The following is a 26,494-nucleotide window of genomic DNA, read 5'->3' as shown; positions in this document are numbered from 1 at the left end:
TCACACTTCTCTAGTAAGTTTTGTCTGTGTGTGAAGACAGTAGCACAAATCCGCGAATGAATGTTCCGAAGTGAAATAAACTTAAAAGGAATAAAGTTGAATTGAATTAAAGTTGAATAAACTTCAACTTTACTGTTCAGTGCACTGATGTCAGACTCATTTTGGATAATAAAGTTTATTGTTAAATTGTTAAATGCCCTGCCTCCATTACATATCTTTGTCACGTCATTATAAGTGTCTGATCACCACATTTGAGTGATCATTGCAAAAAAATTTTTTATGTATATATATTCGGTTTATGTATATACTGTATTCTATATATAGTACCAGTCAAGTGTTTGGACCCTCGAATGGGAAAGTGTCCAAACTTTTGACTGGTACTGTATTTTAAACCCTTAAAGAATATATGCAGCAAAAGAATCTGATCATGAAGATGGAGAAATATTCATCATTTTTATTTGATATTTTGCAAATAACATGTTTATATGAATGTCACTTTTTCCATACATGGAGATCCACAACAACAAATCAATACCTGATCTCTACTGTTAGAGCTTGACCTTTCTGCTCGCTGAAAAATATCCATGACAAAAGTTTTCTGACTTCATAACTACTCATCTACTCAGTGGAGGTCTTGTCAGGCTTCAGGAAAGATGATTGGAGAGAACCATCATGAGGTTTAAAAAAACATATACTGGGCCACTCATAATAAATAGGTCTGTAAATTATTTACCGCCTTTTTAGATTGAATATAAAGAAAGCCAAATTGTTTACAAATATATCATGTAAAATTGAGTGATTTTATGAAAAAAATATATTATAAAAATATCATGACAGTATTTTTATGTATATATATTCGGTTTATGTATATACTGTATTCTATATATAGTACCAGTCAAGTGTTTGGACCCTCGAATGGGAAAGTGTCCAAACTTTTGACTGGTACTGTATTTTAAACCCTTAAAGAATATATGCAGCAAAAGAATCTGATCATGAAGATGGAGAAATATTCATCATTTTTATTTGATATTTTGCAAATAACATGTTTATATGAATGTCACTTTTTCCATACATGGAGATCCACAACAACAAATCAATACCTGATCTCTACTGTTAGAGCTTGACCTTTCTGCTCGCTGAAAAATATCCATGACAAAAGTTTTCTGACTTCATAACTACTCATCTACTCAGTGGAGGTCTTGTCAGGCTTCAGGAAAGATGATTGGAGAGAACCATCATGAGGTTTAAAAAAACATATACCGGGCCACTCATAATAAATAGGTCTGTAAATTATTTACCGCCTTTTTAGATTGAATATAAAGAAAGCCAAATTGTTTACAAATATATCATGTAAAATTATTGAGTGATTTGAAAAAAATATCATATTATAAAAATATCATGACAGTAAACCAAAATGATACACACCAAACTGCTTATAATCCCAATCCAAAACAGAGGGCATCTATTCATACTATAAAACACGCGATCCTTCCAGTTATATCAAATGATCATCAATATATATTGGCACACTACCATTAAAAAGTTTGGGGTCAGTAAGATTTTTTTTTTTTTTACTCAGACCAGCCCATCTGGCGCCAACAACCATTCCACGTTCAAAGTCACTTAAATCCCCTTTCTTCCCCATTCTGATGCTCGGTTTGCACTTCAGCAAGTCGTCTTCACCACATCTAGATGCCTAAATGCTTTGAGTTGCTGCCATGTGATTGGCTGATCAGCAATTTGTGTTACCAAGCAATTGAACAGGTGTACCTAATAAAGTGGCCGGTGAGTGTATATTGGCACACTACCATTAAAAAGTTCGGGGTCAGTAAGATTTTTTTTTTTTTTAAAGAAATTAACACTTTTAAAGGATGCATTAAATTGATCAAAATTGACAGTAACGTTTCTATTTCACTACTGTATCTATTTTCAGTTAAACTTAATTAAAACATTGTTTGAAAAAGTAGCACAGTTTCCACAAAAATATTAATCAGCACAACTGTTTTCATCATTGATAATAATAAGAACTGTTTCTTGAGCATCAAATCAGCATATTAGAATGATTTCTGAAGGATCATGTAACACTGAAGACTGGAGTAATGATGCTGAAAATTCAGCTTTGCCATCACAGGAATAAATTACACAGTAAAACAGAAAACGGTTATTTTAAATTGTAATAATATTTCACAATATTACTGTTTTTACTTTATTTATGATCAAATAAATGCAGCCTTGGTGGGCATAAAAGACTTCTTTCAAATACATTTAAGAAATCTTACCGACCTAGTGTAAATATGATAGTGTATACAGAGACCTCTAGTATTAACATACTGAAGCAGTATGAAAACTATTTTTTTGGAAGACAACAGTTTGAGATTATTGCCACTGGCTGCTAACCATCCACAGTCAATTAACACAAGTGAAAGCTGTTCCTGATGTCATTTTCAAAATTCACCCACAGCCTTGTCAATTAATAATGCATTTCCTATTTAATGTGATTAAATTAGCCACACTTCTCTATAAACATCAGTATCAGCTATTAAATACCACTAAAATCAGCTAAAACAATACCTGCAATATCACTAAATGTTTTTATTTGTGAAATTAAGATGAAAACACTGGACTAAAAGCTTCACAGACTATTAGAGGCAAGCTGATTCACCAAATAAAAACAACACAGACAGAGATGTGAACACGGCGGCGTAATGCTCACCATTAAAACTTTGGCAGCGCTTTCCAGCTGTGAAATCACTTCTGGTGCACCGACCGCCGCCATCATGGTCGTTCTTCAGTGACGCGCCATGCACGGCATTGTGGGATTAAGCGGCACTTCGGACCAGTGCGTTCAGGGGCACTTTAATTGACAGACAGCTCTGATGCCCCCTTAAAGGTTATCTAATACATGAAAAAATATACCTTTTGCTCATTATGTTGTAAGGTGAAATCTGACTTGTAGTTTTTGAATGAATTCATATGCGTTTGTTTTCATTTTAAGGACTGCATTTGATGTGGACACACTTGAACTTTTAGACAGCACTGTCCATTTCTGCTAGTGTTTATCTTAATAGTAGCCCATGTATGAAACTGATCTAACTCAATAACCAATTTATTACCCCCCACCCCACCTTTGGACAGTTCAATTAAACCACTACACAAGATTTTGAGAAGTTGTTGAAGTACAGAAAATTCATAGTCACAACTTTAACTGGCGGAGAATTACAAAGTTAAAACTGATTATAAAAGAAATGTGTATTTTTTGTACTATGCAGTTGTGGATATGGAATGATGAGGCATCATTTATTTGCACTTGAATGTAACAATACCTTTAAATATGCAGTTTTATTATTAAAAAGGGTATCTGTTTTCATACTAATCACAATTGTGACCAGACATATTCACATTCTTGTTATCATTGCTCTCTCTCAAATAACTAATTATCACAATCTTAATAATACATTAATAATAGACCATTTCAATTGTTATATGCACCAAGTATCTCTATTTTGACATATTTTTGACAGACCTCATCTGTGAGATGGGCAAACTAGAATAAAAAAGGTCTGGCCATGTGACTTTAAATCAGCCATGCAAAAATGCTCATTCTGAACATATTCAAGACTGTAATTTGACTGCCTTCAAACTTATAAAAGTACATTTTGGTGACAAAGTTATTGGTGAGAATTAACGACAATAAATGAATAAAGCATTCATGCTCTGATGTGTTACATCACCTAAAAATATCTAGGGTGTGGCCCAGACACCTCTACAGACATGCACGCACACCACCATCACTCATTCAACAATACTCAAAACAAGAGGATGATTTGTTTAATTTAATTTAGACATATACATTTACACATGAGGACAGCGAAAGCATTTCTTAAACATCCTCAATTCGTACATACATGTAAAAAATGAGATATAAATCCAAATGCATACTGTCTGTAATACTGTAGACAAGGGGGTTCAAAAGTTAGCTCAGAAAAGAGAAAAATAAGAATAAAAGGATACAAAAAATATGTATATCTGTATAAATATATGTTCAATAGTAACAGTATTATATAATACAGTTAAAAGATTACAAACGTCAAAAAGTCCCAAACCATTCATCCATTAAAATACAAAAACATACACTACAGGAAAAAGTCCCATCATCACACAGTTCTAAATAGTCAAAAGATTGTCAGTCAACATTTTCAAAAGTAAAACACAGAATCCATCCTAAGCACAACACACGCATTACATTCAAAACCTAAACCTGACTCTGTGAGAGATTCATAGAAAGCACATGCTTTTTCACTGAGTGGTCCATTCTTTGCGAATATGGGGTAGCAAAACATCTGCCAGACTTGCTTTCACACTCCATGGAGCTCAATCAAGTTGTTTGATTGGACCAAAGGCATGATACCAATTTGAGTTGGTATACACATTTGCTTTATTTGTTAAGGGTTCACTTAACTTTTAGGAGTGATCGTACTGATACAACATCTAAAATATAAATTGATCATCATCGACTGTTTTTTTTTTTTTAAAGCTCTTCCAGTCAGCGGTTGTACAGGTTGTTTAACAATATTGACTGCAAGCATGTAATCACATGATTGTCAGTCAGCTTGAGATAATAATTCATAAAAAGAACATTTTGTGCAGTGACACATTATCACTACAAATGATTAGATCTCAGAAAGACAATATTAAATGGACTTATCGCATTAATTCAAAACGATCCTTATCACTGATCAAATGCATACAATGCGTTCCCATATACATCTCCTTCAGAGTCTCAATGACACTCATTCATTCTTGCTTATTTTTTGTCTTTCTCAAGCTATCCCACCAAAAAACAGCCTCTCTCTTCCACTCAGGACCGGCCTGAGAGCAAGAAGTGAAGGCCTTTTTCCATCTTCTCCTGAAATACTGATCAGCACGTGGTACACACACCCACACAGTTTGTCTTAAACCAGATCAATCACAATGACAATCAAAACCACACTTTATACAAAAAGACAGAGAAAGTATAAATGAAAGTATGATGATAATGATACTTTATAGTGTGATATTAATAACAATAAGCAGCATTGGGTCATATAACTACACTGAAAATATATAAATCAATATAATATAAACTTTTAGATAGCATAATTCAGTTTTAAAGTTATAAAGGCTATTTGATGTATTTAGAAAACTATATAATGTATTTTCTGTATTGCACATAGTCATACCATCAGATACATTTGTCTTTCCTTTTCACCATTTCTTAAAGGTTTCTGCTTCAGAGTATTCTTTACATTTCAGTCATAGACTGTCTTGTTATAATACTGTGCTGTGTGATCACATTAAAATGGTGCAGCAGCCTCGATGACAAAACATTTTTGCACTTGTTCTAATACATCTGCTTCAAAGTTCACTGATGGTGACAGACAAGATCATTTCCAGTGGATCTGGATGAGAATGAACACACACACACACACACACACACACAACAAAAACCACCCGTCTGACTTTTAAGATCTTCTTATGAAACTAAATGCAATTAAGATATTCTGGGAAACAGGAAGAGGATAAAGCAGACAGAGGTATACAATGAAAAGCATATAAAGTCTTCTGCATAACAAAAAAAGGAAATAGCTGGAGACCCAGTTAAACTTCAGTTGAAAACCGTTATGTTGCAGATTTGTTCTGGGTGGCCTGTTGCATGTCTGCAGCACACCTCTAAACACAATGTGTGATGCACAGATACAGTTAAAGCAGCAGATGAATGTAACGCAACTATTGGGAACAGGTTTAGTAAGCCTTTAAACAAACGAAATCAAGCCAGGTAAGATAAATATTTGTTATCAGTTGAATAAAACAATACTTCGGCAACTTTAAAATTAAAATGTCAATATCGCAATGTTTTGTGTGGTATTTAGTTTGATTGAATGAATGTTACCATGCATATTACTGGCAAGCAAAGAAACGCAGGTTTACGCCTTTTTAATTTTCTCTTAAGAGTCTTAATTGTCCATATTTTTTGTGACATTATTACCACACATTATGTATGACCTCAGAATTTACCTCTCAAGTAATGGGTTGTTTAAACATTTAAAAGACGTTTATATAAAACCTTTAACAATAATGGGAGTTTTAAGATCCCATGTACTTGAAGTGCTGGGTGTACGTAAAACATTTTGTCTCAATATTGTGTCATGTCTGACAGCACCGTTTGACCTAATAAGGCATGAAACATAATATGAAAGACAACTGTATAATATTTACAAAAAGGCTGTGATTAGTGTAATTAGTGCAAAATACTGGATGATCTTTTAGACAGACTTTGCATGAACAAGTAAACTAATACTGTCAGTTCATAATGTAAAAGTTTAAATCTTTAAAAGAAGCCGCATGCCTGTTTACGGTGTCACTTTGAACCACTTGGTGGCGCCACAAAATCTTCTAAAACATATTTTTTGTTTTAGACCAGGAGTGTGAAACTTATTTCCTGGAGGGCCAAAACCCTTTAGAGTTTAGATTCAACTCTAATTAAACGCACCTGATAAAACTAATCAAGTCCTTCAGGCTTATTTGAAAACTACAAGGTATGTGTTTTGGAGCAGGGTTGGAACAAAACTGCAGGGTACCGGCCCTCCAGGAATTGAGTTCAACACCCGTTTTAGACTAAATTAAGTGAAAATGACTGGGATCGTATGATAGGAAATCTGCAAATCTGGCTTCCATACTTCAGAAAGTACAGCTCTGAGAGCATATTTCTGAATTTTACTATAAAAGTAAGTTTGGTTTTATAAAAAGAAAAAGCAAACCTCCACAGTTGTGATTGACAGCATGTTGCATGTATATGCATTTATATTTTTGTGGGATTGCACTATGGAGGAGAATGGTGATGTTTCTCTCCGCCCTTCGCACATCTCCTAATCGCAACCTGACCATAGAGCCACCATCCCAAGCCCAGCTCTCTTCTGATCCTTCACCATGACCTCCGGTGTTTGGAATGGCTGTGTTAGCATCACCAGGCTGAGAGAGGTGAAGGAAGTGTTCAAATGATGTAAGACTGGGATATTTTCCCCCAGTGGAATAAAGGAATGGGGCACAGTTGAAACAGACCACACTAACCATAAGAGTAGAGTGGTTTGACTGACAAGCCACAGAGCAGCAGCTCCACACAACTGTTTTTGTGCTTTCATAGCAGAGTAGCCAAGTTTATCAGTCACACCAACGTCCCCATGAACTAAGCTGTGTATCTTGTGTATTTCCTTGGTCCCAGGACAGAGCTTCAGACATTGTTTAACAGGCAAAAGATGCCGCATAATGCTTTTGGAGGAATAAAAACTTTTCACATGGAACTTTCTGCACTCCATTTCTGATGTTCTTCCATGCATTTAACCTGTACAAAAACACCCTGAAGAAAAAGTAGGGTTAAAAGGAAGTGTAGGAGATGCAGCATGTTAACTGGCAAGGTCCTCTATGGGTAAAGGCAGAGCAGCATGAACACCCGATCCAACATTCTCACACATAAACCGGCTCACACCCTTCCCCTTGCTCTTCCTCCTCATGAATCTCTTCCTCCTCCAGCTCAGGTTTCAGGGTATCAGCCCCACTACTGCTGGGCAGGTCTTGCACTGCCTCGGGGGGCTTGGGATAACGGAATGGGCAGCCATTATCATCAAAAAACCTTCGGAAGGTGAACTCGTAGAAGGCATGCTCAGGGTGTTTGCCGTGAGGAGAACAGAGGGTGTCCCAAGTGCGGGTGCTGTCTCCACTGTCACTCCAGGCCCCTGGACCCCCCTCCTCTTCCACAGGGTCAAAGTTGGATGTATCCATGGGGTGGGCAATCTTCGGTCTGTATGGAGCAGGTTGTGTACGAAGATTGCTGGAGAAATCCATCTCGGCAAAGAATGGGTGAGCCTTTATCTCTCCAGCCCCGTTTCCTCCCAGACGCTCTTCAGCTGAGCAGCAGAGTCGACCAATGATGTCAACTGCCTCTGGGCTCAGTTTTACTTGTGGAGGCACCTGCAGAGTATTCTCCCAGTTTATGACCTGTGGAGGTGATGACAACAACGTTATTCCTATTTTCTCAATTCCATATATTCCAAACATGTATAACTTAACCAAAGACAACCTGTCCACTTCAACCATATAAGCAAAGGAACCTGTGGAGGTGACATCAACGTTATAGCAGTGCCTCTTCCCTATTGTCACAATTCCATAAAACCCAAACAGTTATAACTCCACCAAAGACAACATGTCTTGTCTGTTTACATCAGGGGTGTCCAATCTTTCTCCTGGAGGGCCACTATCCTGCAGAGTTCAGCTCCAACCCTAATTAAACACATAAACCAGCTAATCAAGGTCTTCAGGATTACTAGAAACTTTCAGCCAAGTGTGTTAGGGCAGGTTAGAACTAAACTTTGCAGGACATTGGCCTTTCAGGAGCAGGATTGGACACACTAGTTTACATCAACCCTATAAGAAAAGAAACCTAAGAAATGCATACAGAGCTCATACCTTAAGCTGTGTCTCCGTTGGGGTTGGAGCAAGGAAGGGTGGCTGGCCAACCAGCATCTCAAACAGGATTACTCCAACACTCCACCAGTCACACAGCTGCGTGTATCCTGCGCATCAAAAAATATTACACTTAACAGGAGAAGAGATCTATGAACACTGGCACTTCCTAGTGAATACCTTGTACTTCCAGGGTGGCTTTGTGCAAGGTCTTACCTTTGCGCAGAAGCACCTCAGGGGCGATGTAGTTAGGAGTGCCCACTAGAGAGTGTGCCAGGCAACGCTGGTGTTGTCGAGTTGCCCGCTGTTCCAAAGTCATCAGCCGATCACCACAACGGCAGTTAGACCCATCATCCCAAAAGTCACTCGGCTCCATACTATCTTGCCGGATATGGTTCCCTTTTCAAGCAGGGCAGAGAGAAAAAGTAAAGACAACCAATTAGTTTGATTTGATAAACACTGCAACAGTATTTAGGTCACTTTCAAATAGTTTGAAGCTATGAGTAACACCTTTTCTTCATGTCTCTTACCTTTTTGGTAATACTTTGAGTTGTGAGTCCAACGGAACCCAGTACACAGACCAAAATCAGTCAGTTTGATGTGTCCATCCAGGTCAATGAGGATGTTGTCCGGCTTGATATCTCTGTGGATGAAGCCCATCTTATGCACACTTTCTATGGCCAACGTTAGTTCTGCCACATAGAACCTGGCTAAGGGCTCTGGAAAAACCCCCATACGGATCAGCAAGCTCATCATATCTCCTCCAGGAATGTAATCCATGACAAAGTACAGGCTGTCTCTGTCCTGAAATGAGTAGTACAACCTGACTACCCACTCATTGTCAGCCTCTGCCAAAATGTCTCGTTCTGCTTTCACATGGGCTACTTGGTTTCGGTTCAGAACATCTTTCTTTCGTAGAGTCTTCATGGCATACAGGGCCCCCGTGTCCACTTTGCGTGTAAGACACACCTCACCAAAGGCCCCAATGCCGAGTGTCTTGATTTTGACAAACATTGATTTGTCCATCTTGGCACGTCGTAGTCGGTTGTAATTGGATTCCTTCTGGTAAAGCATCTTTCTCATCTGTTCCTGCTCTGCCTCTGAAAGGCCAGCCTGGAGGAGTGGAAGAGATAGAAGAGGGTGGCTTGATTTAATAACAATAATGCAATGACATTTAGACTCGATATTGAACACTCAATTAACACAACAATTGTCTGGAATGCAAATTATCAATCTGTGTATTTTTCGGTTAATGGAGTTCTAGCACTGGTTACCTTGGACATCTCTTGCTCCAGCTGCATCCTGCGATTGAGTTTCTGCTGATAGGTTTTCATCACGTTCTCCACATGCTGCTCCATGTAGAACTTAAAGGCGAAGGGAGAATAACTCTTAATTCGAGACTCCCGCTTCTCTTCATCACGGGCATTCTTTCGCACAGGCACAGGTGAGGTTTGAATCTGCTTCTTATCCTTCACGGCCTTCTCTCCTTTGCCGGTCTTCACTTTGTCTTTGGAGGCAGGTTCCTCTTGCATTCCTGCTGAGGCACTCTGGACAGTTCTACTTGTAGCATTGACATCTTGAAGTCCACCCATGGCTCCAGTCTCCAGGGATGCAGGCTCAGTTCCAGGTCCAGATCCAGGCAGGAGCAGTGTTTTGGGGTAGGGTGGAGGTGGACAGCGGTGTTCTTGATTGGGCTCCAGGGTAAAAGTCTCATCTGGCATGTATCCATGAGATTCTGGTGCTTCCTGGGCTTGGGCACTCAGCCAGCCTGGATGACATGGTCCCACTGCTGTTTTTGGCTCAGGCCTCATGACCCTTATACTCTTTACAGGTGGCTGGATTGGTGGAGAGGTCACTGCAGTTATTGTGTTTGGCGGACCCAAAGATGCATCCTGCTTGCCAACAACACTAGCTGCAGGAGGCAGTGCCTGCCTCACGGTCACCTTCTGGTGGTTGTTAAAAGAATTGGTCCTACTAGGGACACGCACCTCCCCTCGAAAGGGCCCCTGTGGTTGCCTGGCTGGAGGAGTCCCTTCAGGACCTTGGGCTCCTGGCCAGTGATGCTCATAGAGGTCGAGGTTCAGACTGGCCCTGGAAGGAGTGAGGAGGCCTTGAGGAACATCAGAAAACTCACCACCCATAGCTCCAGGGGCAACACCAGGGGAGCGCTGCATCATGTGAACCTGGTGTGAGGTGGGACTGGCTTGGCGTGGGTGCGAATGTGGTGGAAGATATAAGTTAGGAGGATAGCCACCAGCGTTTTGGCCCATTGCTCCTTTGCCTGGCATATTAACATAGTTTTCGGATGTTAGCGGGGTCATCTTATTTCCTCTTCCACAGGGTCAAAGTTGGATGTATCCATGGGGTGGGCAATCTTCGGTCTGTATGGAGCAGGTTGTGTACGAAGATTGCTGGAGAAATCCATCTCGGCAAAGAATGGGTGAGCCTTTATCTCTCCAGCCCCGTTTCCTCCCAGACGCTCTTCAGCTGAGCAGCAGAGTCGACCAATGATGTCAACTGCCTCTGGGCTCAGTTTTACTTGTGGAGGCACCTGCAGAGTGTTCTCCCAGTTTATCACCTGTGGAGGTGATGACAACAACGTTATTCGTTAATTTTCACAATTCCATATATCCCAAACATGTACACATTTACCAAAGACAAGCTGTCTACTTTACTTCAGCCCTAAAAAAAGGAACCCATGGAGGTGACGACATCAAAGTTAGCAGTGCCTCTTCCCTATTGTCACAATTCCATAAAACCCAAACAGTTATAACTCCACCAAAGACAACATGTCTTGTCTGTTTACATCAGGGGTGTCCAATCTTTCTCCTGGAGGGCCACTATCCTGCAGAGTTCAGCTCCAACCCTAATTAAACACATAAACCAGCTAATCAAGGTCTTCAGGATTACTAGAAACTTTCAGCCAAGTGTGTTAGGGCAGGTTAGAACTAAACTTTGCAGGACATTGGCCTTTCAGGAGCAGGATTGGACACACTAGTTTACATCAACCCTATAAGAAAAGAAACCTAAGAAATGCATACAGAGCTCATACCTTAAGCTGTGTCTCCGTTGGGGTTGGAGCAAGGAAGGGTGGCTGGCCAACCAGCATCTCAAACAGGATTACTCCAACACTCCACCAGTCACACAGCTGCGTGTATCCTGCGCATCAAAAAATATTACACTTAACAGGAGAAGAGATCTATGAACACTGGCACTTCCTAGTGAATACCTTGTACTTCCAGGGTGGCTTTGTGCAAGGTCTTACCTTTGCGCAGAAGCACCTCAGGGGCGATGTAGTTAGGAGTGCCCACTAGAGAGTGTGCCAGGCAACGCTGGTGTTGTCGAGTTGCCCGCTGTTCCAAAGTCATCAGCCGATCACCACAACGGCAGTTAGACACATCATCCCAAAAGTCACTCGGCTCCATACTATCTTGCCGGATATGGTTCCCTTTTCAAGCAGGGCAGAGAGAAAAAGTAAAGACAACCAATTAGTTTGATTTGATAAACACTGCAACAGTATTTAGGTCACTTTCAAATAGTTTGAAGCTATGAGTAACACCTTTTCTTCATGTCTCTTACCTTTTTGGTAATACTTTGAGTTGTGAGTCCAACGGAACCCAGTACACAGACCAAAATCAGTCAGTTTGATGTGTCCATCCAGGTCAATGAGGATGTTGTCCGGCTTGATATCTCTGTGGATGAAGCCCATCTTATGCACACTTTCTATGGCCAACGTTAGTTCTGCCACATAGAACCTGGCTAAGGGCTCTGGAAAAACCCCCATACGGATCAGCAAGCTCATCATATCTCCTCCAGGAATGTAATCCATGACAAAGTACAGGCTGTCTCTGTCCTGAAATGAGTAGTACAACCTGACTACCCACTCATTGTCAGCCTCTGCCAAAATGTCTCGTTCTGCTTTCACATGGGCTACTTGGTTTCGGTTCAGAACATCTTTCTTTCGTAGAGTCTTCATGGCATACAGGGCCCCCGTGTCCACTTTGCGTGTAAGACACACCTCACCAAAGGCCCCAATGCCGAGTGTCTTGATTTTGACAAACATTGATTTGTCCATCTTGGCACGTCGTAGTCGGTTGTAATTGGATTCCTTCTGGTAAAGCATCTTTCTCATCTGTTCCTGCTCTGCCTCTGAAAGGCCAGCCTGGAGGAGTGGAAGAGATAAAAGAGGGTGGCTTGATTTAATAATAACGTTTAGACTCGATTTTGAACACTCAATAAAAACAATAATTAACGCAACAATTGTCTGAAATGCCAATCATTGAACAGTGTATTTTTTGGTTCTAGCAATGTTCTATCACTTGTTACCTTAGACATCTCTTGCTCCAGCTGCATCCTGCGGTTGAGTTTCTGCTGATAGGTCTTCATCACATTCTCCACATGCTGCTCCATGTAGAACTTAAAGGCGAAGGGAGAGTAACTCTTAATGCGCGACTCCCGCTTCTCTTCATCACGTGCATTCTTACGCACAGGCACAGGTGAAGTTTGAATCTGCTTCTTATCCTTCACGGCCTTCTCTCCTTTGCCGGTCTTCACTTTGTCTTTGGAGGCAGGTTCCTCTTGCATTCCTGCTGAGGCACTCTGGACAGTTCTACTTGTAGCATTGACATCTTGAAGTCCACCCATGGCTCCAGTCTCCAGGGATGCAGGCTCAGTTCCAGGTCCAGATCCAGGCAGGAGCAGTGTTTTGGGGTAGGGTGGAGGTGGACAGCGGTGTTCTTGATTGGGCTCCAGGGTAAAAGTCTCATCTGGCATGTATCCATGAGATTCTGGTGCTTCCTGGGCTTGGGCACTCAGCCAGCCTGGATGACATGGTCCCACTGCTGTTTTTGGCTCAGGCCTCATGACCCTTATACTCTTTACAGGTGGCTGGATTGGTGGAGAGGTCACTGCAGTTATTGTGTTAGGCGGACCCAAAGATGCATCCTGCTTGCCAACAACACTAGCTGCAGGAGGCAGTGCCTGCCTCACGGTCACCTTCTGGTGGTTGTTAAAAGAATTGGTCCTACTAGGGACACGCACCTCCCCTCGAAAGGGCCCCTGTGGTTGCCTGGCTGGAGGAGTCCCTTCAGGACCTTGGGCTCCTGGCCAGTGATGCTCATAGAGGTCGAGGTTCAGACTGGCCCTGGAAGGAGTGAGGAGGCCTTGAGGAACATCAGAAAACTCACCACCCATAGCTCCAGGGGCAACACCAGGGGAGCGCTGCATCATGTGAACCTGGTGTGAGGTGGGACTGGCTTGGCGTGGGTGCGAATGTGGTGGAAGATATAAGTTAGGAGGATAGCCACCAGCGTTTTGGCCCATTGCTCCTTTGCCTGGCATATTAACATAGTTTTCGGATGTTAGCGGGGTCATCTTATTTTGGAAAGAAGCACTTCGTTTTACCCCGTAGCTGGAGGCTTCTATCATATGAGGCCTGTAGTCATAATGAGTGCCAGGACCTCCCGAGGGCTGAGGCTGGATTTGCATGGGTGGTCCAGGCACACTGTAGCCCATCATGGCCTGGTCTATCCCACCAGGGTAGCCTTTCTGCTGGGCTGGACCAGGGGTGTACATAGGGTTCCCAGGGTTATTTTGGGGAGCCATGCTTGTGGAGTAGGCACCCATACTTGCGGGACGACCCATTGGGTTTCCCATGGTAGGACCCTGTGAAGTGTTGGCAGGCGGTGGCATGTAGTTAATGACAGGTGGTCCACCCATGTATGCACGAGGAATCTCACCCTCAGCCCCATAACCAGCTCCCTCATACAGTGGTGCTCCCATTTGGTGATAAGGTGGCATTGCACCATCCCCAGTGCCCTCCATTGCCGCCCTGCGGTCCATTAAATTTGGCATGCCAGTTTTTCCTGTAAGGAATAAAAAAAAGGGTCACTTTGATTTTAAAGGCAGTGCATCATTCATAAAATGAATATAGTAATACGTTTCTAAAGTGTGAACACACCTGGGGAAGTCTGTTTGATGACACGTACAATCTGTTCATTGTGAGGGTCCAGGTAACCCATTTTGCTAATGTATTCCAATGCTGCCTCAATGTTACGGCTGCCAGTCTGTTTTAGGGCACGGACTGCCATTTCCTGTTTCAGAAATTCAAGCAGAGAACTATCAGAACAAGCAATGCATGCATTTTTTGGTTTTCACAATGCATTTCCTTTCATTATACACAAACAAGGCACAGCTTCTACACTCATAGGTTTTTAAATAGATGCACGAGATTCAATACTACTTAGAACTTTTAAAGATTTAGTTTTTAGCACTCTTTGTTATAACCACAGAGATCAATTTGAATTAAAAACTATGTGAAGCAAAGCAAGGTTGCTGAGGCCATGACTGCCACTAAATTCCCACAAATATCCCCACATCAGATGTAGGACAAGCAGCAAGGTCTTTTTTTTTTTCCTTTAAAATCTGCTACTTGCAGAGAAATTCATGACTGGAGAGCCAATATTCTATTAAAAAATATATATATTTTTTTTAAATTTTCTTTTACTTTCAGGCAAAGTCAGACTTCCTTCATGTAATAGGCAATGCTCTAGTTTAATTTAGTTTACATTGAGCAAAAGGAATGCTTGACAAACATTTTCATCAAAATTGTTATCGTACAGTTGGAATTTGTATTGGTTATGGAAAATGACCTTCATGCACCTCAGTTATTTAGATAAACACATATGTACACATGAACATGCATGTAAATATAAATCATCCCATACATACACACACAGCAGATAATTGTTAAAATAACATTCCCTGCAGCTGCTCCCTCTGCAAGTTAGCACAAGCTCCTTCATGTGCCAGCCCACAAGTGCACTATGACCAGAGCTTTGCACATTTGACCACACATTGCACTGTGAGACCCTTTGAAATGATTCATAGATTTGATGGTAATACTTATGTCACATTAATTTTAATTTTTAAACTTCTTTATTTGTCTTAATTTTTATAATTATACTAAATTCAAAGCAATAAAACAGGTTACAAAAATTCAAATTATTTATTTAGAAAATTATTTTTTTAATTCTTCTCAACTTGAATCTTTACACATGGCTACCCACCATGCAAAAACTCTGTTTATCTGTGGGACACTTTAGTTTCCCTTGTCACATTTTGTGACGGCGGCGATCCAAAATAAAACAACTCAGACATGTAGAGTCTTCTGTGAGCAGACCCACACCTATATGAGGAAATCCCCTTGAATGGCATATGACCTCATTCAGAAGACATTCTGCCCTAACCAAATTCTACATCACTACAGCAAGCTGTGTTTCACTGCTTTTGGTGGTCAAACATTATACTGCACCAAGCATGCCATGGAAAATGAAAAAAAAAAAAAAGAGAAGAATAAGTGCCTAATTCAGCACATACCTCTCTTTATATCCTCTATGCATTCAAAGAACTACAAAGTAGATAAATATTATGAAACTATGACAAAATTAGAGTGATAAAGACTATTTCAGAGTTTAGGTTAGATGGTGCTGACAGAGAAAAAAAAAACTGAGTAAAAATCAATGGGCGTAAACAAGCAGCTATATAAACCGTGGACACACTCAGTATGCAGTGCCACATCCACACGCATTCTACACATTCCCCGAGTAGTTTCGATTTCTCTGTGTATTGCCATCGGAATTGTCTAAATGCTTATTTACACAGTCGGTACTGTACAAAACACACAGGAAATACTCCAAACACACGCAGTTTGTCTGTGATTGTTGCTCTCAGAAGTGCCATGGCTTTTTGTTGCATTCCATCACTGTCCGCTCCAAGGGTGTGTGCCTTCTCGTCCCCCTTGGTGATTTAAAGGCGCCACTCTCTCTTTCCCTCTATAAAACACACACACAACAATCCAACATGGACTTGAGTTTGGTTTCGGGAAGGTCTGGGTCTGGTTTGGCCCCTGGTCAGAGTTTCAGCCCTGACCTCCACTGTCATGGCGACAGATGTTCAGGACATTCCACGAGCCAGGAAGCAAGAATTCCAGCTATGTGGAAATCTATGCTTCAATCTCGTTTTAAATTGTCCCTCCTCCTCTCTTTATTTTTGCGATCATTCTGTTCCAATGTGCCTTAAGCGTTTATTTGGTTGGTCCCAAAATATCTCATTTGTATTTACATCCTTGTCATGACCACAAGCCTCAATGCTACACTAGACATTCAATTTCTGACTGTGGCGTCGGTAAGCACCCACACAAAAACACAAGCATTTCTTTCTCTTTTTCCCCGCCAAACTTATAGTTTAAAAAGTAAACCATATATATTCTTCTTGAATAAAGTAACAACTATATTCCATCCCTATTCATTTTTAAGAGCTTCCACTTTGACCTAAATTCTCAAACACATTCCACCATTGAACATGGTAATGAGAGCCATATGGAGAACTCTGATATACAGGAACGGATAGGCATCAATATCAGTGGATAGAGAGGTGGAACATAATCCATAATGTAGTAAAATAGCTCAAACAGCAGCTAAAGCAGCCAAGCATAGCACTAGCAAGCCAAGGTCATGGGTTCAAATTCTTGGCTATACATGAACTGATAAAATACACTACCACTCAAAAGGCTGCATTTATTGGATCAAAAATACTGTAAAACAGTAATATTGTTAAATATTTAAATAACTTTTCCTTTTTGGTTTTTTAATGCATTCCTGTGATGACAAAGCTGAATTTTCAGCGAACATAACTCTAGACTTCACATGAAATTATTCTAATACACAACAGTTGTGCTGCTCAATATTTTTGTAGAAATCATGATACATTTTTCAGGATTAGGACCCTAAACTTCTGCACATTGTATGCAAAGAAAGCTGCTTTGGGTAAAAGCTTGTGCCAAATGCATAAATGTATGTGTCCTTCAGGATTGCTTCCTATGAACCAGGTGCAGTATCTCCATAAATACAACTTCAAGAAAACCTACAAAGTCAACATGAAGTCAAAATTGGCTCCATTTTCTTTCTTAATGCACATTGTTCCTGGTCTTAGTGTGAATGTTTTATTGGTGTATAATATGTAAAGATTTTTTTTTTTTTTTTAAGTCTTTGTAATTTTGTATATACAATAACTTTCTCTGCTCTTCTTTTTGGATGACATCCCCAATCCCTCTTACTTTTCAGCCCCTTCCCACCAACCACTGATACATGTTGCCCACCTTTAGTGATCTAATCAATTGCTGAAGAGAAAAATCAAGCCCCGTCCTACATTAATTCTTGTTAAAGGGGTCATATGATGCGTTTTAAATTTTTCCTTTCTCTTTGGAGTGTTACAAGCTCTTGGTGCATAAAGAAGATCTGTAAAGTTGCAAAGACTAAAGTCTCAAATCCAAAGAGATATTCTTTATAATAGTTAAGAGTCAGCCACACCCTCCTAAAACGGCTCGTTCTAACACGCCCCCACATATCTACATCACTATGTGACGCGTTTCAGAAAGGCGGGGCATAGAGGAGAAACAATAATGTACAGTATGTGGAAAATAATGTGTTTTTTAAACCTTAAACCGCATAAACACATTTCATTATACCAAATACACAAAATAATGTTCTTTTTAGCAACATCATATGACCCCTTTAAATATTCTGTTCCACTCAGAAACGTCACATAACAATACTCAAATTGTGTTTCAGGTTGACTTTAACGTAAAAATGCTACGCTGCACAGCCCTGACCAGTTGAGGTTTGAGATCCTGGACATATTGGGTTGCGCAAGAAGGCTCATATAAACATTTAGATCATGTGCAAACGCGAGATGCCAACACCACACTACACATTTATCATGTATATTCTGCAAGTACACAAGCATCACATGCATGATGTATGCAGGCAGCTTTTCATATCCTAAGCTCGAAACCACAAATCCACAACACATGTCATACCCATCTTCTTCCTATACCCCCACCCCTCCTTTCATTCCCCAACCAAAACATTTCCTCCTACAGAGGTGGTTATGTAACTGTCAGCCACATTGCTGTGTAATTTGTGAGGCGAAATCCAACTATAGCGACCAAACTAATGCAGCTCAGGGAAGGACCAAAGGCGGCCATTTACCTTCCTGGAATGTACGGAGGGTCAGGGAGGAACACAGGCCCCACTCAGAAGACGAAGGAGAACTAAAAATATGTAAAAGTCAGACACTACAACGGAGTCATTTCACAATAATGACAATATTACTAATAATAAAAACATGCAGAAATGTATGCCCAGATCTTATGGGAGGTCTAGGTGCATGTGGTGTACAACAGAGGAACAAGATTCAAACTCCAATGAACTTTTGGTCACGCTAAATCTGAAAACGGGGGAGACATGGAAGTCAGACAGACTGAGCCACAAAACACAAATTTCATGTTTTTGTAACAACTAAATAAAAACCTTTAACCCACACATAAAGACCAGAAAAAGGGACATAGTGTCTGTTCCATCCCTGCTTACTGTATTTCCACTGGGGAAACTGTACCACCCATCTACAGAACTGAGCACTTCCTCTGTGTGTACTAATGTTGTACATGCTGTCCCATGAATGCAGGGCAAGGACAAATCAACCTATGATTGTGAAATTCACATATGCCAGTGAAATGTTATGCTTTCAGTCCTGCGAGAAACCAAATGCCTATTTTACATTTTCTTCACTTTAAGGGCAAAAATAAATAATTGTTTAAAGTAGCTGTCCTCAAATGGAGGGTTTTAACCCAAAAATGCTATTCTAATGATAATATTAATGAATTGTTAATATAATAAATTTTTGTTTTGGGAGATTCACCACTGTGCATAAACTCATACTAGTACATAAAATGATCATTCATACAAATCATAATCAGCCAGCAGCATCAGGACCGACAGCAAAAGATACAACCGTTAAGAATGTATCCAGACAACGTGATCCAAATCAAGTCTGACTCCATACTACTGTATATTTCATCTGATAGCATGTTTCAGCTTCCAGAGACCTAAAAAAAGCCCCATTCCAGTCTCTATTTAGCCATGTCACAAAGGCAGCTCGGCTCCCTTCAGCTAGGCCTCGTAATTCCACTGGGCCGAAGTGGATTTCTCGGTGGTGTTGTGCATGGGCTTGAGCACAGCATTCCTCACATGCCTAATTCAATCACAGGGCTGCTCTCAGAGCTGTATCTGAACATTAGTAGCAAAGCCCCAACACATATTCATTAATGATCTGACAAGGGGTCTGTATTAGAGAGCCTGAAACAAAGCACACTCAACACATACTGTTTTAAACTGTAGGACCTTTGGTCTCCTGCATGTTTGAGACAAATGAATGAACAGGCTATTATCAAAAAACTGAAAATTCTGTCATCATTTACTCCCCCTCATGTTGTTTCAAACCTGTATGACTCTTTTTTTTGTGGCAGTGATATTTTTTATATTATGTACTATTATAGTATTTATTAATATTTTGAATTAGTTTTTGTTTTTAGTTTTCATGTTAATTTTAGTTCCCATTTAGTTTTAGTGATTAAGTGTTTTTGTCATTTTTATTAGTTTGCTTTTTTAAAATATTTCTATTTAGCTACATATTTCTATATTTTTTTACTTTAGTTTTAGTCATTTTAATACTTAAACTTCTATCAGTTAGTTGCCAAGACAACATTTCAAATGTATCTATTTTTAATCTAATTTAATATGCTCTAATTTTTATAATTTTATTTCAGCTTAATTTCAGTTACAAAAAATGATTTTTTCAGGTTTTAGTTTTAGTATAATAACAATACCAACACTGGTATTGATGTGTTTTGATACGTCATAAAAACAAATGAAATGTCCCAGTTTTTTTTTTTTTTTTTGGAAGTCAATGGTCACCGAAACTGTTCAGTTGCCAACATTCTTCAAAATATCTTCTTTTGTGTTCCACAAAATAAGGAAAGTCATACAGGTTTGGAAAAGCATGAGGGTGAGTAAATGATTTTTGGGTGAACTATCCCTTTAATATTCAGCCACTAGACTTCAATACAAGGACCAGAACACATGTGATATGTTTAACTAAATAGTGATTGCACAACAACCACCATAGCACAGCAACACAGATACATTGAAACAATCAGTTACAAAATACTACAGTAGTAGTATGTTCTAGCATAGTAGTTATATATTAACTGGACCATTATCAACTAACACTGATATTAGCAAAAAAAGAATTGAAACACAATTCTGTATAAATGTTTGTATTTTGAGTGTTAAAGGTGAGGAAGAGCTGACTTGGCTTCTGCCACTTCCTTTGGGGTGGAGATGTTACAGTGAGCTCTTCAAGAAAAAAATATATATAAATAAATTGTGAAAACTGCCATTTCAACATTACATTCAATATTATGTAATGATTTCAGACTTGGCAAAGACTGGATATACACTGCACTGGATGTCTACTGTACAATGTTCATAGCCCTATATTTGCAGAAACATTTCTGAATGCAAGTTTATTCAATTATGTGTATATAAAATAACATTTAAAAAGACATTAACCCCTGATCACCATTAACACACAAGTAATACACAAGTTACATAATTTTTTTTTTTAGCAAGAACACATTAAATTGATCAAAATTCTGTTCTTTTAAAGTATCTAATCATTAAAGAATCCTGAAAAAATGGTCATGGTTTCCACAAAGATATGAAGCAGAACATAGTACTGTAGTAGTATTGACTGCTGAAAATTCAGCTTTACCCTCACAGGAATAAATGTGTAGAGTGTATTAAAATATAGAAATCACGTTTCAAACTGTAATAATTTTTTTTACAATATTACTGTTTTTATTGTATTTTTGATCAAATAAATGCAGCCTAGGTGAGCATAAGATACTTTTTTTAAATCTAACCAAACACAAATAAATACACACACAGAGGATATATAAATAAATATAATATATTTAAAAATATCTTATATCATTATTTTTATTATTTACATTATCATCTGAAATTCATATACATACATATCCAACAGAGACATTCCTTACCTGATCACAACCAGCGTTGACGAGATCCTGCAGCATCTGTCTATTGACTTCACCAGGATGTCCTGAGCTGGATCCTGGGCCTGATTCATTGGCAAAAGGCAATAGAGACTTGCGGATCTCTCGCAGGGCATTTTGGTAGTTGTTGAACTTCTGAGGCTGCCGGAGTTGTTGTTGCCTACCAGCTTGGTCTTTGCCCTTAGAGTCCCCACCTCTGCCCCCCTCCCCACGAGTGCTCCCTCCGTGAAGCGCCTGGCTCACCAGCTTTGCAGGTTGTTTCAGTCCCTCCTTGATCTCCTGCAGGCGCTGGCGCGTGTTGCCCACATATGGGGCGGCAGGGAAAGTCTTAGGCCTCATGAGTGAACGTGGCCTGTACTCTCACACACAAATTCTTCACACTTGGAAACGACAGAAAGATTCAGTCAGTTACTCACTCACATGAAAACACAACGGCAGTACAATCGTACAGTAAGACACAGAACTGTACACACCCAGGCTCAGTCTGACCTGAATAGATAACAGGCTGCAGTGGGAAAGATGCAAGGGAAGATTAGGATTCCTGTTGTTGCTCGTCTTCGTTGCTGCTACCTCTTTGGCTCTGGCTCGTGCCGGATGCTGGCCTACTCACATCCCAGCACCCCTTTCAGGGCTCACACTCCCCCTCCTCCCAAGACATTTGAGGGGTTACGTCTGCGCACTTGTTCCATCCCAGTCTGGTATGCATCTTTGCCTGTGGAGACAGTGTTAGACAGAAGGGTCAGGGTGCGGTCCAGGCACGTCAAGACCCTGCATCAATACTCTGTCAAATGCCTGACAGTCTGAGTCTGATCGGACATTAGCACCTCTGTCAACAGGTTTATCACTAAACACATGCACATCAGCTTCATATGTGCGGTTACTCCCTTGAAGCAGAATATGCAGTCAGAGGAATAGTAGCATATTAATACAGCAGCTTACATGGTCATAAGGCAAACCCTTATTGTAGATGCAAAAGCAAACTTCTACACAACACAAACAGTACCAAAACTTATACAACATACATTGTCTTTTGATGAAGTTTCTGTATCGTATGATAACATACTACTACTGTTGAAAAGTTTGGGGTCATATTTAAAAAAAAAAATTCAGCAAGGATGCATTAAATTGACAGTAAAACATTACAAATGTGGCAGTAAAGACATTTATACTAATATTTCCATTTCAGATGCATGCTGTTCTTTTAAACTATCAAAAAATCCTGAGAAAAAAAAAATATTTTCATGGTTTATAAAAATATTAAGTAGTACAACTGTTTTTAACATTGATAATAAGAAGAAATGTTTCCTGATCAGCATATTAGGGTGATTTTTGAAGGATCACGTAACACTGAAGACTGGAGTAATGACATGACAAGTGTAATGAGTAATGAATATTCAGCTTTGCATCACAGGAATAAATTACATTTTTAGATATTTTAAAATATAGAAAACTGATATTTGAACCTTGCTTGAATATTGCTGTTTTATTGTATTTTGGTGAGCAGAAGAGACTTCTTTCAAGAAAAAAAAATAAATAAAATAAAAAAAGAATATCTTACTGACCCCAAAATGTTGAAAATGGGAATGTAGAGTGTTCTGTTCTGGAGAAACAGACTAAAAAACTACTGACCATGGTTCATGACTGTGATTTGAACTAAAAGCAAGCCCTTCGATACACCCCACTCAAACTTCCTGTTTCTATAGGAAATACCTCAAATTCAAAACAGTAGTGACAATGCCTCTCATCATGATATTCGTGGGGTCTTCAAATACCAAATGTTTCACAGCATTAATTTTTATTTCTTGTCTTCTGGTAAAAGAGGGATCCAAACACAAAGAAGAAAGGACTTTCAGAACAAACATATTTCTGGAATGCTGGTGCTCAATACTGGAAATGCATTGCTCAGTCTAGAACAAATATAGTGTAATTACCATTACTGTCAAGGCTACCAACACAATACTTTCCATGCCTTCCATTCCTCAAGTAACAACAGCAATACACTCTACCTCCGCATTCAAACACTAATCCAAGTACACTTCAGAGTAGGGATGTAATGATTAACTGCGAGCCGGTTGAAAATCGATTCAAATATGTGACGATTCAAATCGGTTGAGATGCTAAACAAATCGCGATTCATTTAGGTGTAGGAGTTTATATGAATGTATGTCTGAGGGGAACTTACTAGTGTTATATTTTAATTTCACAAAGAAATGTGCAGCATTTTGTCCAAGCAATAATAAAAGGACACATTTAATTTATAATTTGTCTTAAATCTAATTTTGTTAAAAAAAATTATAATAATCGTGAATCGAATCGTGAAATCAAAATCGTGAATCGAATCGAATCGTGAGTTGAGTGAATCGTTACATCCCTACTTCAGAGAAAATCCATGAGAAAAGTAAAAGTTTAATAGATTCTTATTCAATACACAAGTTATTAATGATGCTACATATGTTGTATTGTACAGCTGACCACATATTACTGACTACAAATACACTGCTGCAATAAGCCACATACAACCAGCATAAACATTCATAGACACAGCTCTCCTGCAACATTCCTAAAAATATACAGGCCATTTTAGAAAGGTTTTCTTTCATTTCAAGACTCTAAAAGGTGTGATATCAAACTTCAGCTACCATTATATCCATCAGCACAATATGAAAGGGATGAGTGATTGATTTTTTACCTTTATTTTTAACCAGAGAACGATATTTGTCAAATCATTACAATCTCATACTTTTGCTTAATTATTACTCATAGGCAAAGCTAGTGGTGGGGTCACAGGGGCCCCAGATAAAATCTGATTGTCTTTTTCAGTTCCCCTGTTCTGAAAAAAAAAAAAAAAAAAAAAGATTACTTATGGGAACTGGAAGCCATTTAATTTTTATAGCTTGATCCACAAATCTTGGAAGTTTACTATGTTATGAAAATTTTGTTCTTGCACAGTATCCACATTTTCATGTAATATAATATACATACATAAGCAATAAATAAACAAATTCTGAGAAAATATCATTTAAAATCCACAGTAACCATCAATACAAAAATACTTTTATTGTATGCTTTCCTGTTCTTGAGTTTTGTCATTGTCACCAAGAAGAAAGTATGACGTCTAATCGACATTTGAACAGAATCATACTGACATGATATTAATTTGGCCCATCTGTTACCAAAAAGACCACTGTTGTTGCTTAATTTCATAATTTTATCAACACAAACTAAATATTTTGACAACTCAAAGCAGACAAAAACAAGTGTAAATATGAGGACAGACCCCACCACATGTCAACGCGCATCTTACGAGAAAAAAATAAGAATAATTTTGTGGGTGAAGTTAATTATTCGGTTTCGAAACAGTCGATGTGTAATGTAATCGGGCCGTTATAGTACATAATTTTGGTATTACTAAAACATTTGATTTTGGGTAAACATGTGACTGCGCGCGACTAATAAACAAAAACCAAGTAGCCTATGGTTTGTTAAAACACAACATTACCTGCAGCTCATGGAAGAGTCTATTTTATCAGCACCGCAGCCGACACGACATTTCATGCGATGCTAAGATAACTAATGTAGTCAGATCAGATGTTAATACTAGTCAACGCTAAATATTTGTTACAGTGAGTTTCGGTAAAGATTTCGTTTTATCATGTCTTCACTATCTGCTGTAAAAACGGGATATAAAGTCATAGGAATCATCCAAAAAGTTGTTACGTAACGTTACACGAGCTCACATTATTCTCATCAGATTAGCAAACAGTAAATCTTTCAAATGCTTTCATAGACACAAAGTATCTTTAAGGCGGAATAAAGTTGCAGGGGCCTAGAGGCTCCAGCGCTTTGAGGGACTGGAGCGAGAGGAACGCAGATCCGCTGGAGCAAATCCGCATTCCAGCGCAGGGAGAATGTGCTGTTCACTGCTATCTCGTTTTAAATGAGAAAAACAACTTCCTTCCGACACTTTCAAAGGTTTTGCGAGCGTAAATCGAATATAGAAAAACTTAAAAACTACCAATGCCCAGCGTTTTAAAAAATTAATAAAGTTTTGAGCGACTCACCATGTGATTCAAGTGGTACCTTAATCCAAGGAACTGATTTAAAGTTCAGTAAAGTTGTAGATTATCTGTTTGGTGTTTTGTTGCCCAAGGATCGTCCTTCGATGTCCTCTTATAAAAAGCACACAGTGAAAATCCTGGGATTGTCCTCCATTTTCTCGCCACTCACGGCAGAGTTAGAATGCAGTACAAAATTGGACACTTACTGCATCGTTAACATTCCACAGGAGTCACGTGAGGCAGCCGTGCACGTCAGCACTGCACATACCCTGGGCGCAGTGGGCGGGGCTTCCTACACTGACAACGCCGAGATTCTGATCTGATGCAAGCTAGCAGATGTAATCACTGGAAAAGGAAAATATTGACGGATTTATGTACTAGCTTCGTGTTGTTCGCTTAGACATTACAACTCATTATGATAATGATTTGTTAATGAATTAATTATAAAATATTTAAATAAACTTGTTTTCAGATTCTTCACTGGGCTCCTTGTTAATCAGGTTGTTGCATTGTGTCCTTTAATCAGTCATTTTAGTCTCAAATACTAAAGGAAATCACAAAAACAAAAAGGCAGACAAAACACTCCGCTTACAAGATTTGACACGTTCGGATGAATGACCGTGAAACAGGAACTTTATAATCCACAAATACATTTCATCAACATCACAACTTCCTTCCGACACTTTCAAAGGTTTTGCGAGCGTAAATCGAATATAGAAAAACTTAAAAACTACCAATGCCCAGCGTTTTAAAAAATTAATAAAGTTTTGAGCGACTCACCATGTGATTCAAGTGGTACCTTAATCCAAGGAACTGATTTAAAGTTCAGTAAAGTTGTAGATTATCTGTTTGGTGTTTTGTTGCCCAAGGATCGTCCTTCGATGTCCTCTTATAAAAAGCACACAGTGAAAATCCTGGGATTGTCCTCCATTTTCTCGCCACTCACGGCAGAGTTAGAATGCAG

General features: G+C 39.3%; 2 protein-coding genes across 5 annotated transcripts in view; both read right to left on the bottom strand.

Annotated features, from left to right (window-relative positions):
- Nucleotides 1-2,866, bottom strand: part of LOC107712270 (exportin-4-like) — a 40,342-nt gene extending 37,476 nt beyond the window's left edge. The window contains exon 1 of the mRNA XM_016517456.1: nt 2,714-2,866. Within this exon, the coding sequence (XP_016372942.1) occupies nt 2,714-2,779 (66 nt within the window). The 5' untranslated portion in view covers nt 2,780-2,866. The remainder of the gene's footprint in view (nt 1-2,713) is intronic.
- Nucleotides 2,867-6,574: 3,708 nt separating this feature from the next.
- LOC107712271 (serine/threonine-protein kinase LATS2-like) lies at nt 6,575-25,730 on the bottom strand. Of its 4 annotated transcripts, none has more exons than XM_016517457.1 (10): nt 25,534-25,730; nt 21,946-22,184; nt 21,458-21,852; nt 14,456-14,588; nt 13,856-14,360; nt 9,771-10,803; nt 9,027-9,609; nt 8,713-8,895; nt 8,500-8,606; nt 6,575-8,031 (listed from the first exon to the last, which is right to left on the bottom strand). In XM_016517457.1, the coding sequence occupies exons 3-10, from the start codon at nt 21,809-21,811 to the stop codon at nt 7,501-7,503; spliced, it is 3,429 nt and encodes a 1,142-aa protein (XP_016372943.1). In that variant the 5' UTR covers nt 21,812-21,852; nt 21,946-22,184; nt 25,534-25,730; the 3' UTR covers nt 6,575-7,500. The 4 variants fall into 4 exon arrangements, with proteins under 4 accessions (XP_016372943.1, XP_016372944.1, XP_016372945.1 ...); XM_016517458.1 differs by having other exon boundaries at nt 9,771-10,817; nt 13,870-14,360; XM_016517459.1 differs by having other exon boundaries at nt 21,962-22,184.
- Nucleotides 25,731-26,494: the final 764 nt, after the last annotated feature.

Source organism: Sinocyclocheilus rhinocerous, unplaced genomic scaffold (assembly GCF_001515625.1).
Source record: "Sinocyclocheilus rhinocerous isolate Xijiao unplaced genomic scaffold, SAMN03320098_v1.1 scaffold2583, whole genome shotgun sequence".
In the NCBI taxonomy this organism is placed as follows: domain Eukaryota; kingdom Metazoa; phylum Chordata; class Actinopteri; order Cypriniformes; family Cyprinidae; genus Sinocyclocheilus; species Sinocyclocheilus rhinocerous.
Note: the sequence above shows the minus strand (reverse complement) of the source record. Positions and strands in the feature narration are given on the sequence as shown.

Coding starts and splice junctions, on each gene's coding strand:
- LOC107712271 (XM_016517457.1), bottom strand. CDS start 21,811: ATGAGGCCTAAGACTTTCCCTGCCGCCCCATATGTGGGCAACACGCGC. Junction 14,589..21,457: donor TCAACGCTGGTTGTGATCAG/GTAAGGAATGTC, acceptor TTTCTGAAACAG/GAAATGGCAGTCCGTGCCCT. Junction 8,032..8,499: donor CAACGGAGACACAGCTTAAG/GTATGAGCTCTG, acceptor TCACCTCCACAG/GTCATAAACTGGGAGAATAC.